Below are 12,761 nucleotides of genomic sequence, written 5' to 3'. Positions count from 1 at the left end.
TCCCTCTAGTTTATCAATCTCGTACGGAACCACCTTATCCTCCTAAGTTGCCAACGTGCTGCCCTACATTTTCCTCCCAACATCCTCACTGAATTGAAATTGAGATTTGTACTCTGACTGTTCTTTCCCTATAAATTATGGAACTCCCTACTTTCTTCAGTCGTTCCCTCCTCCTGCAATCTTCAGGCTTTTAAAACCCAAGTTTGGCCCCATCTAATCACTGCTTCCCAAATACTTCATTTTCTCTTTTCAGTCTTGGTGGTGTTCTGCATTATAGGGCTAGGTCCCTCACCTTATGACCTCAATTACACTAAGTGCTGTTCTACTGCAAAGAGCAGTAATTAGGGAACACATCTAATTTAATTGGAAAGAATTAGCATCAACTTTGACACAACTTTGATTTTTTGGTTTTTTCTTTAAATATTGATGCCAATGACATCATCAGGGAGATGGTTACTAAATCTAACAGTATGAGGGAAAGGAACTAAACTATACACCGTTGAACTCCAGCACCTTAGAGTTAATGATGCTATTAGCAGATGTTAATTTAGCTTCCTCACACAAGTAGAATGAGTAAATCATCCAGGCCAGTATCAACAGTAATTTCATCAAGACTCAACACAACTGTATATTTTAAACAAACAGAAATGGAGAAAAATCCAACAAGTATTCAATTTTACTCCCAATTATCTGTACCAATTAAATTTCTAGACATCCCAACAGTGACAGCAGTTCTTTAAGTTCACAAACTACATTCTTATAGTTTCCCATCCCTAGTTAACAAGCAAATGGTATTTGGAAGATGATTTTTTTAAGCAGGAAATTCTTATAGTTGACTACCAATAACATGTAACAGTGCAACACTGCAGTTTTTAACAGGGTGCTTTTTCAGACCTGCAGAGTAATTCACCCTTCACACCATTTTGGATACTTGGTTCTTGCCACTTTACAGTGGCATTAATTTTTCAGGATGCTTTACTGAAGCTAGAAGTGTTGATTCCAGACTCTCAGCTCAGCAGTGCTGAACATAAGGCAAAGAGAAAATTGAAAAATTAGAAATTTTCATTTAATAAGGTATACCGTCAGGCCAAAGTGGATAACTCCAGCCCAGGATTTCCAAAGCAAAGTTTCACAATTCCCATTTTGATTACTTACACTTTGTATTGTTTTGTTTTGTTAAGACATTCATTATTTTCTCCTTTTTCCCTCTTTTAGTTTCCTTGCACTATCTCAAGCTGAGAGAATGTGCTGATAGCCTGCCCCTAGCTTCTGTCAAATACACTCTCTACGAAGCTACCAGAAAGTTTGCAAGAGCGGCCTAGAGTGACTAACCCTGCAATGTTTACTCCATCCCTATGGGAAAACACCTGGTCTCTTACTCAGTTCCTCTCCATACAACATGGCTCCAAACATCAAACTCTCAGTGCTAGGAATCGCAGGCATGAACTACAACATACCACAAAATAGTTATTTTTATCCAATTTTTCCCCAAAATCCATTGTCTGCTGAAAGTGGATGCTTACGCTGAAGTATTTTTTTTATTCGTTCATGGGATGTGGGCGTTGCTGGCAAGGCCTGCATTTATTGCCCATCCCTAATTGCCCTCGAGAAGGTGGGAGTGAGCCGCCTTCTTGAACTGCTGGCTGTATAACTGCCTGTGGCCTTGCAGTATCGCTCCCAAGTGATCATTTTTCATGTGTGTGCCTAGTTAGTGAGAGAAGACAGGTTACTCAACAGAGCAAGTGAGATGGAGTCCGTATCACAGCCAACCCTATTCTCACCCAATTTCCGCACACATGCACTGCCAGTAGATAGTGATGAGGAGTGGAAATCCTGGCTATTTCTCCTCTCCATTCAGGAACGCTCAGCCGATGCACACTACTGCAGGTATGATTCACAAGCTTAACACAGGAGGATTAAACTTCGGACCTTCCAGGTCTGTATTGCTTAGTTACACACACACATTGTGTATTTACCCAACGAGGCATCAGAATAGCTGATATAAAGCAGTTCAAAAAACATAGTTTAGTTTTAGGCAGGCTATCTGCAGCAGGGAGAACTAGTTGCCAGGGAAAGATTCCTTTACATTTCACAAGTGCTGGTGGGTAGACTAAGGAGTGGCAATTATGTTGCCCAAAGATTGAATAGTCTGCTCTCTAAATCCATTACAATAACACAGAAATGAGGGGGAAGTCCAAACCTAAAGCTCCAAATAATTGAAGACATTTCTTTTTCACCCCCTGCAGGTCAAAAATGAGTTCTGTGACAGCTGTGGATCATTTGTCAATTCACTGCAGAGAATTAATCTTCAGGAAGTTATAACCATAAGATCATAAGAGATAGGAGCAGGAGTAGGCCATGTGGCCCCTCGAGCCTGCTCCGCCATTCAATGAGATCATGGCTGATCTGATTTTTACCTCAACTCCACTTTCCCGCCTTCTCCCCATATCCTTTGATTCCCTTGCTGATCAAAAATTTGTCTAACTCAGCCTTGAATGTATTCAATGACTCAGCCTCCACTGCTTTTTGGGATAAAGAATTCCAAAGATTCACGACCCTCTGGGAGAAGAAATTCCTCCTCATTTCTGTCTTAAACGGGCGACCTCTCATTCTGAGACTATGCCCCCTAGTTTTAGATTCCCCTATGAAGGGTAACATCCTCTCAGCATCTACCCTATCGAGTCCCCTCAGAATCTTATATGTTTCAATAAGATCTTCTCTCATTCTTCTAAACTCCAATGAGTATAGACCCAACCCGTTCAATCTTTCCTCATAAGACAACCCTTCCATACCCGGAATCAACCCAGTGAACCTTCTCTGAACTACCTCCAATGCAAGTATGTCCTTCCTTAAATAAGGGCACCAGAACTGTACACAGTACTCCAGGTGTGGTCTCACCAGCACCCTGTACAGTTGTAGCATGACTTGCCTGCTTTTATACTCCATCCCCTAGAAATAAAGGACAATATTCCGTTTGCCTTCCGGATTATCTGCTGCACCTGTATGTTGACTTTTTGTGTTTCATGTACAAGGGCACCCAGATCCCTCTGTACCAAAGCATTTTGTAGTATTTCTCCATTCAAATAATATTTTGCTTTTTTATTTTTCCTCCCAAACTGGATGACTCCACATTTTCCCACATTATATTCCATCTGCCAAATTTTTGCCCATTCGCTTAACCCGTCAATATCCCTTTGCAGACACTTTGTGTCCTCATCGCAACTTGTTTTTCCACCTATCTTTGTATCATCAGCAAATTTGGCCAGAACACACTCTGTTCCTTCATCCAAGTCACTGATCTATATTGTAAATAGTTGAAGCCCCAGCACTGAGCCCTGCGGCACCCCACTAGTTACAGATTGCCATTTTGAAAATGACCCTTTTATCCCAACTCTTTGTTTTCTGATAGTTAGCCAATCCAGCGGAAGGAATAAGGTACAGATGCTTTCTGTGATCCCAATTAAAAGGCTTTGCCTCTTGATATGACAGACACCAGATAGTTTTTGTGGGTTGATACTGAAGATCTTACTGCACATTTGAAGTCCCTTAAGTAATTCAACTGCAATATTCAATATTTTATAACCAGCAATTGCAGTCAATAATACAGTTACATACCCCTTGGGTCCAATGATGAACTCAGTGAACTAGTTGTAAACTCAGTAAAGAGATTTCACATACTGGAAAACTGCCCAGAATATTGACCTCTGACTGCACTGAACCTCAGTGCTACTTTGACAATTAAGGTGCTTTTATACTTTAAGTAATAATCTCAGACCAGTATCTGTAGAGTATAGTGCACAGGCAGCAGACCTTAGCTAGTGTTCATTACATTTTGTTCTGTATCTAGTAACAAAGAAGCATGTTCAGTGTTCAAGTCGCTGGTTGGTTCATTTTAAAATCCCAGGAGAGAATGAACATCAGCTCTTTAATAAGACTTAAAAGAATTCAAAAGAATATTCAAAAATTCCCAAAAGGTTCACTGGATTACCTGGGCACTTTTAAAATGTGGCTCCACACTGGCCTGAAGCAATACTGCCAGAGCAATCCAAAACTCTACTTGAGTTGATTTTGCATCTCCTTGACTTCAGTAGCTCAGGAGTCGGATCAAGATTTTTTTTAATTATTTGTTTTCAGGACATGTGCAATGCTAGCCAGTTTGCATTTATTGCCCATCCTTAGTTGCCGTGAGAAGTTGGTGGTCAGTCTTCTGCTTGAATTGATGCAGCCCTTGTGGTAATGATGCTCCCACAATGATATTAGGTAGGGAGTTAGAAGCATAGACACATACAGCACAGAAGGCGGCCATTCAGCCCATTGTGTCTGTGCCGGCTCTTTGAAGAGCTATACAATTAGTCCCACTCCCCTGCGCTTTCCCCACAGCTCTGCAAATTTCTCCTTTTCAAGTATAAATCCAATTCCTTTTGAAAGTTACTATTGAATCTGCTTCCACCACCCTTTCAGGCAGAGAATTCCAGATTTGTGGGATATTTCCCCAATGAAAACAAAAGAACAGCATATATATCCAAGTCAAGATGGTGTGTGACTTAGAGGGGAACTTGGAGAAGATAATGTTCTCACAACAGTGTTGCTCTTCACCTTCTCGGTGGTAGAGGTCATAGGGGAGGGAAGTGCTGTTAAAGTAACTTTGCTGAGTCCCTGCAGTGTATCTTGTAAATAGCACATCCTGCAGCCACAGCGTGCTGGTGATGGAGAGAGTGGATATTGAGTCCAGTGCTAGGAACCGCTTAAGCAAATTGATCTGCTCCTGGATGGTGTTGAGCTTTAAGTGTTGTTGTAGCTGTACCTATCCACATGAGTGGTAAGTATTCCATCTCACTCCTATGTTGAGCCTAGTTGATGGCAGAAAAGCTTTGAGGGGTGAGGAGGTGAGGCATTCATCAGAGTACCCCGCCTTTGCCCAACTCTTGTAGCCATAGTGCTGATATGGCTAGTCCAGTTAAACTTCTGGTCAACGATGGCCCCAAGAGGTTGATGATGGGGTTTTCGACATGGTGGCACCATTAAAGGTCATGGGGAGATGGTGGGACTTTCTCTTGTTCAAGATGGTTGACTGTTACCTGCCTCTTGTCAACCCAAGTCTGGATGTTATCCAGGTCCTGCTGTTGACTGGCATGGGCTGCTTCATTATCAGAGCAGTTGTGAATGAAGCTGTGGAATCATCAGTGAACAGTCCAACTCCTGACTTAACTTCCAAGTTACATCAGCACTTTCACATTCATACACAACTGAAGTTGCTTTGCTCTGATGCAAAAGCAGTATGTAACAGCATTGATATGAAGCACCCTAGCTCTCTGTGCACAGAATGAAATTGCAGCTTTCTAAATGTTATACAACTATTAAAGAAATATATGGAAATATATATTATCACACAGTAGTAACTCAACAAAACTACGATGTAGAAACATGAAAGCAATCCCCAAAGAGTTAATCACAATGCACAAGATTCTTCTATTAGATTACTTTCCCTGATGTATGTACAAAATAACAATCTGATGTTAGTGATAATAGATTCAAACACTAGATGGAGATCTGGCTCTTATTAACTACAGTATATACCTTATTCCTACAGTATATACCTTATACCTACAGTTTCACTCAATGAGAGGAGCAACAGGTAAGCCTTGAGATACCATCATAAAATACATTATAATTAGTTCTGATTTATTTGGTACAAAGAGTAGATTTGTCCTCACTGAATGTCATGATTGAAATGACTGTACCAATGGATATTCCTGGTAAACCTATAAATTACAATTAACAACAGTATTGATCAGCACGCAACATTACAAGCATTTTTCTCCTTTTTCTCCAATTTCTAACAATTATGTCAACATAATACTTTTCTATTACTCTTTAACTTACCTCTTCCTGAGCTCAGAATCCAAAAGTACCTGCCTCTTTTTAGGAGGAGGGGGTGGAGGGAGTTCCTCTTTCTGCTTTACCAAAATCTGTTCTTTGGTGGTAACCATAGTTACAGTTTCCATTACCGTGGTCTGTGTTAATGACGCCTGAGTTGCGGTGACAGACTGAGAAATCTGAGGGAAGTATTAAGACAAGAAGTCACAGACTGTTGGAATGATTTCAATAACAATTGTTTGAAAAGGAAATAACGAGAGCGCCTGCTCCAGTCAGATCATGATCTGACCTTCACAACACAACAATGTCTGATTCTACCAAACAAGAATGTTTAATCCAATTCATTCTGTGGCTAAACACTGATTAGAATGAAAAAGGATCTAGCAGTGCACATACAAAATGAAATGTGAGTAAATATATCAATTTAATGCCAAACTCAACAATATTTATTAATACACAAATAAATGTAGAGCATAGGGCCAGCAACATAAGCAAGCCTGTCAAACCCATCCAGCTCATTCCAATTGAGGTCCTAAATAGTGAAGTTGCATTACAGTCAGGACATGTCACCCGTTTCAATTCTATGCTTCTCCACTTTTTCCCTTACCCGGAACCCATTCAGCTTCTTGTTGAAACGTGCAGTAAAGTCTGCACTAATCGTGCCTAGAGGCAGTTTATTCCACAAATTCAGAACTCTTAATGAGAAATAAATAGTGCTTTAAATCATCTTCTCCTTATAATCAGCACTTACATTGCAGTTTTACATTCCTTGATCCTAATGAAGAACTTCCAATTTTCACAACAACTTGCATTTATATAGCACCTTTAATGCAAAACATCTCAAGGCACTTCACAGAAAGATGCAAGAAAAACATTACCAAGCCAAGAAGACAGTGTTAAGGAGAGATGACCAAAATATTTGTCGCAGAGATGGATTTTTCAGGATGTTTTTAGAAGAGGAGAGAGAGAGAAGGAAGTGGATTCCAGAGAGCAGAACCTAAACAGTTGAAGGATTTACCAACAACAGTGGGATGAAGGGAGAATGGATGTACAAAATGCCAGGATCAGAGGAACAGAGTGCTCAGAGAGAGGTGTAATATAGGCTTGAAGGAGATTGCAAAAAAGGTTGTAGCAAAACCATGGAGGGATTAAAGATAAGGACAAGGATTTTGAGTTTAATGCATTAAGGATGGAGTGTCAGTGTAAGTGAGCGAGAACGAGGGATGATAGTGAAGTGAGAGAGTCTCAGACAGAATGTGTGTCGCAGTTTTTCACAAATTGGAGCTTATGGAAGGACCAGGATGGGAGGTCAACAAAGATAACGTTGGAATAGTCAAGTTTCAGTGGTAAAGGGCAGAGGTGAACAGCATTGCAAAGATGGGAGCAAGCGGTCCTTGTGATGAAAAGGATATGGGGTCTGAAATTCAGCTTAGGGCAGAATAGAATGCCAAGGTTGCAAATGGTCTGGTTCAGCTCGAGACAGTGGCCAGGAGGGGAGTAGAATCAGTAGCATGGGAGCAGAGTTTGTTTGGGAGCCAATGTCTTCTCAAAGTTGAGCTGGGGGCATATTATGACTCATCCAAGATTATCTGACAGCACAGAGGCAATCAGGGTTCAAGAGATGTGTTGGAGAGGGAGATCTGGGAGTCATCAGCATACATGAAAACTGCTCTGTGCCTGCAGATGACGTTGGCAAAGGTCAGCATGTAGGTAATGGAGGGGTGGAGGCCAAGGATAGATCCTTGGAGGACTCCAGAGGTGACAATGCTAGAGAGGAAACAAAAGTTGTTGCTGGAGGTGCACGGGCTATATTCGGATAGGTAGGACTGGAGGCCAGTACCACAGAACTAGACAATGAGGATAGGTGATAGATGAGGAAAGCGTGGTCGACTGTTTTGAGAGGGATAATGCATCATTGTTGCAAGTACAAAGGATTTTGTTTGTCATTTTGGTTACGGCCATTTCAGTACTTTGAGAAGGGCGGAAGCTGGACTGGAGGGATTTGACCAGAGTTTTGGGGGAGGTGTGCACAGAGCTCGGAGGCAATGACATTCTCAAGGACCTTAGAGAGAAAAGAGAGGTTGGAGATGGCGCAGTAGTTGGTGAGGACAGAAGGGACAAAGGTGTGTTTTGAAGCAGAGAGGGGCACTGCCTGAAAGGAGGGAACTGTTTACAAGGTCTTTCTAGAATGGGCACCAGGAATGGGAACTGGGATTTCTGGAGTTGAGTGGGAAAAGGAATATAGGGAGCAGGTGGTAGGTCCCATGGACGAGGTGAGCTTGACGAGGACAAGAGGAGATAGGCGAAAAACTGCATAAAGATAGGGATTCAGGACCAGAGTGGGTGGGAGATTGAGGGGAGGGGGCAGGTGCCTGGGGATGAAAGGAATTGATGGGTACAACAGAGGCAATTAGAGGGATGATTTCAATCTTGGTGCCAAAAATATCGATGAGCCCCTTGCTCTTGGATTTTGAGGTGAGGAGGTGATGGAGAGTTGTTCAAGGAGGCAGCAATTCACTGAATAAAATCAGCCTGTATTGATTTATGCCCTCCTAGATGACCTTGGAATAGTGAGTGGTTTTGGCTGAGGATGGCAAAGCATCATAGTGCTCGAAGTAGTCATGCCAGATCTGGAGAGGTATGTTCAATCTCTTCATAATTTTAAATACTTGAATCATGTTGTGTCCTTGAACTTTTATGTACTAGTGACAATACAATGAGCTCCACGAGGCAATTCTCATCCATCATTCTTGTTGAACTTCTTTGAGCACTTGGTTTCTTTTGATATGGTGGTCCGGACTGAATGCAGTACTCAAAATATGGTCCCAGTGATGCATTAAGAGAGTTTCAGTAGTGATTTTCTGGACTTATGTTCTCTGCATCTCTATTCTGTTTACCATTACAATGATAGCCTTGCATAATGAAGATGTTTTCAATGACCGGTCAATTATCAAGCCTAAGTCTTTCATTTATTCCACATTCTATACTCGGTTAGTGAAAATAACTCTATATTAAGCAAAAGTGTGAAAATGCAATCATGCAAAACTAAACAGTTCATCTTTTTCCTTTGGAGAAATCAGCTTTTTTAAAAAAGTATTTCCTCATAATTTCTCACAAAAGTAACAGGAGGCTCCTCTTCTTGATAATTTAAATATTGTGAAAAACAAATATTCCTACTTTTTAGTGCCAGCTTGGCTCAGTGATAACACTCTCACCTCTGAGTAAAAGTGCGAGTGCTGCAGATGAGACATAAAATGTCAGTTCAAGTGGACATAAAGGATCCCGTGGTACTATTCAAATAAGATCAGGGAGTTCTCCCAAAGACTGGACCAACAATCCTTCCTCAAACAATGCCACCAAAAATAAATTTACTGGTCATGCATCTCATTTTCTGTTTGTGGGATCTTGCTGTGTGCAAACTGACTGCCACATTTTTCAATATAACAGTGACTGGATGTAAATTGCTTTTCGATGTCCCAAGGGAACAATAAGGCGTTATATAAATGCAAGTTCATTTTTCAATGGCTTTTAACACTTGGTCAAATGGATTTCAACACTCAAAGTGCAGGATTATTTCTCAACTTCCGGTATCTGCATAGTTTGTAGAAAATACAAAAATCTTTCTAAATCACCCAAAAAAAAGGAGACACTTATGAGATATTCTTAATAGCTTTCTTTTTAACAATGTGTCATTTTTCTTTCTAGCCCCGATGAATGGAAGGAAAATACTGGCAGGCACTGAGACTGCATAAACACCTTAATTTACACTGGCACACTCAAAAGTGAACGGCATATGATGCTATCAAAGTGCTATTGTTAATATTTAATAACATTGCTTTCTTCTTCACTCATCTTAGCAAGTCCAATAAGGATACCTGTTGGCTTAATCATAGAACCACACATAAGATTTCTAAAGTAAAATGAAAAACTGGCAATGAAACAGCAAACCAAATTAGAATAGCTTCTGTGATACTCTGAAGGTTTTTTTTCCCTTGCACGTATGTTTTCCAAGTGTTAGCTAATCAAGTAGATTTAAGCCCTCTCCAGCCTGCTGAGCTAACAGGAACAAAAGTCAATTAGCACATCAAAGACTGGCATTTTAAGAGTTATCTGCTTACTGTATTTCATGTGTAATTTTTTAATATAAACCTGTTTATCTGCTAAAAACTGCAGAAACTACCTTTATAGATGTCCCAAGATAATCCAAGCTATAAAGGTTATGAATGGCACAGTAAGAATGCCACGTGCTTGGTTACCATTTTTTAAATTTCCCCTGTATATGAGAGGGAGGGACAGGCATTGTTATATAAAGCAGTAAAACTGTACATTCCTGCTCTAGGGACAGTACTGTGACATTCAAAAATGACAGATTCAGCTCCCGAAAATAGGGACAATGTCAAGCTCAAAACTTGATTAAAACAGTAGCACCAGTACAGTAATTGATCAGTCTTTATTACAGTGGATTAGACGGAATCTAATCCTGTAAATATTTTTAAAGAACGTTATCGACCAGCCAACTTTATGAATCATGAAAGAGCTGTCAAATTGAAAATTATGCCTGAAATCCTTTTAAATGCTGTTATGGGAGAAACAGAAAGGCCATTTTAATGCAGCTTTACAGAAGAGGTGTCATGAGTGATGTCACAGCCTGGGTATAATTGATTAAAATGTGTTATATATACCAAAATGGACTAGAGCCGATTTATTCCATTTGGGAATTATGGATACAGGATAGTCATTTAGCAAACTAAATTAGCAAACTGTCTGCATATGCAATTAAAGGAAGTAGAGAGAAATTGAGAATTTGGTTAATTAAAACTGCAGCTTTCAAATTCTAAATTGCATTTAATTCTGCTTTACCTAGAAAGCATTTTCCATGTCAGACCCTACCATTCTACTAACTAGGAGCCCTTCTATCTGTGAATTAGATTTGTGGGACATAAAACATACACAAAATAGTAGAAACAGAAATGGTATCTTAAACGGGTAGCAGAATCCTTTGTAACCCAAAATAATCCAGCAACTTCAACACAAGACAGGTTTCCTTAAAAGAAATAGTCATCTTCATATATTTGCAAACAAGACTCTCCAATATATTGTATAATGACCTAAGATTAAGATGAACATGGTTTACGGTTCGGTCAGAAATAGGTAGCAGATCAGCCGCCTATTATCCCGCCCGATTTTCCTTTCCTTTTTTGAGCCTTCACCAAAGTTCAATTTTACCCCCAGACTTATAAATGGAAACTCGCTACAGTTCATAACAAACAGTCCAAAGAAAAAAAAATTCTCTTCATATGTTTGATGTTCTCGGCATTCCACAATATAATGGTATCCTATTGAGGCACACACTGGGTATCTACAATCAGGAAAGTCAGTGGCATTAACAGATACTCTGTCCACATACATGCATCTTCCAGCAGGGGTTACCTGATAGAGGTCAGGAGGGGAACCTGCCTGAGTTTTCCCCGTCTTTTGCTCACCAGTGCTGATGCCAATGGTGGCATCTCTCTCCCCCACTGCAGCCTCAGTTCAAATCAGTTAATTAGACATAGATCAGAAATTAGACCTGGAACTTTCCAGGCCTAATATCATGTTGATTGGTGCATTTTCTCACTAACCCACCAGGGTCCCTAAAATGCTAACCCTATGATGCTACGCTATCCCGACCTCGGTTCGATTTTTAATAATGTAATAGGTTAGGAAAAAGCACAAAGAGCGTTAACAGTCACATTAATAAACTCACAAACTACCTCAGGCCCCACTCAGCTAATTCAGACACTGCTCTGAAATGAAGAGTCATGTGGGGAGTGTCCTAATTTACTGTAAATCTCCTTCAATCAAAACTAAGGACATCTAGGTGAGTAACCAGCTGTACGGAAAGATACTCAGGTATAAATCAAGTTAATTTTATTCTACTGCACAGTCAGTCCAACGCTTAAAGCATCAATTTTTCATAGGTGTGAAAAATCAAAATATGGATCTTTTGAAACATGAGGCAAGACTTAACAGATTGCACTGTTGAACTATTCATACTGTGCTGTGGCTTAGGTCTCTGCAGTTACTGTGAACAGTTTTCCATCCACCCCACAAGATACCAGTAGCTGCAGCATGAAACAGAGCCACAGGGCCAATTGTGTCCCCTCTGTTATCTCAGAGACGCAGAATGAGTCCCCACCTTCTCAACCTACACACACACCCTACAGTTCTCTGTTCTCCCCTTTTTATCTCTCTCTCTCTCTATATATATATATATATATATATATATAGTAGTGGTATTTTAAATCTGCCAGTAATTTTGTGTGCATGCGATATATATATATATATCGCATGCACACAAAATTACTGGCAGATTTAAAATACCACTATAATATTTTTTTTTAAGTTTCAGCATTGAATGGATTGAAATAGACAAAATTCCTTCATGTTGCTGAGTTTAAAAATGTTAGATATAAAAAAGACTTGTACTTATTTAGCACCTTTCATGACCTCAGGATGTCCCAAAGCGCTTTTCAGCCAGTTAAGTACTTTTAAAGTGTAGTCACTTTAATGTAGGAAACGTGGCAGCCAATTTGCGATCAGCAAGGTCCCACAAACAGCAATGTGATAATGACCAGATAATCTATTTTAGCGATGTTGGTTGAGGGATAGATATTAGCCAGGACACCGGGGAGAACTCCCCTGCTCTTCTTCGAATAGTATCATGGGGTCTTTTACGTCCACCTGAAAGGGCAGACGGACCTCAGTTTAATGTCTCATCAGAAAGACGCCACCTCCGACATTGCAACACTCCCTCAGTACTGCACTGAAGTGTCAGCCTGGATAATGTGCTCAAGTCTCTGGATTGGGACTTGAACCCACAACATTCTGACTCATATAAGACA

At 40.3% G+C, this 12,761-nt stretch overlaps 1 protein-coding gene across 13 annotated transcripts in view; it reads right to left on the bottom strand.

Annotated features, from left to right (window-relative positions):
* dmd (dystrophin) overlaps positions 1 to 12,761 on the bottom strand; it is a 1,591,310-nt gene that overhangs the window by 908,561 nt on the left and 669,988 nt on the right. For all 13 annotated transcript variants that reach the window (XM_067992781.1, XM_067992785.1, XM_067992782.1 and 10 more), the window contains one exon: positions 5,884 to 6,056. In XM_067992781.1, the coding sequence (XP_067848882.1) occupies positions 5,884 to 6,056 (173 nt within the window). The remainder of the gene's footprint in view (positions 1 to 5,883; positions 6,057 to 12,761) is intronic.

The sequence above is a fragment of the Heptranchias perlo genome, chromosome 11 (assembly GCF_035084215.1).
Source record: "Heptranchias perlo isolate sHepPer1 chromosome 11, sHepPer1.hap1, whole genome shotgun sequence".
Lineage (NCBI taxonomy): Eukaryota > Metazoa > Chordata > Chondrichthyes > Hexanchiformes > Hexanchidae > Heptranchias > Heptranchias perlo.
Note: the sequence above shows the minus strand (reverse complement) of the source record. Positions and strands in the feature narration are given on the sequence as shown.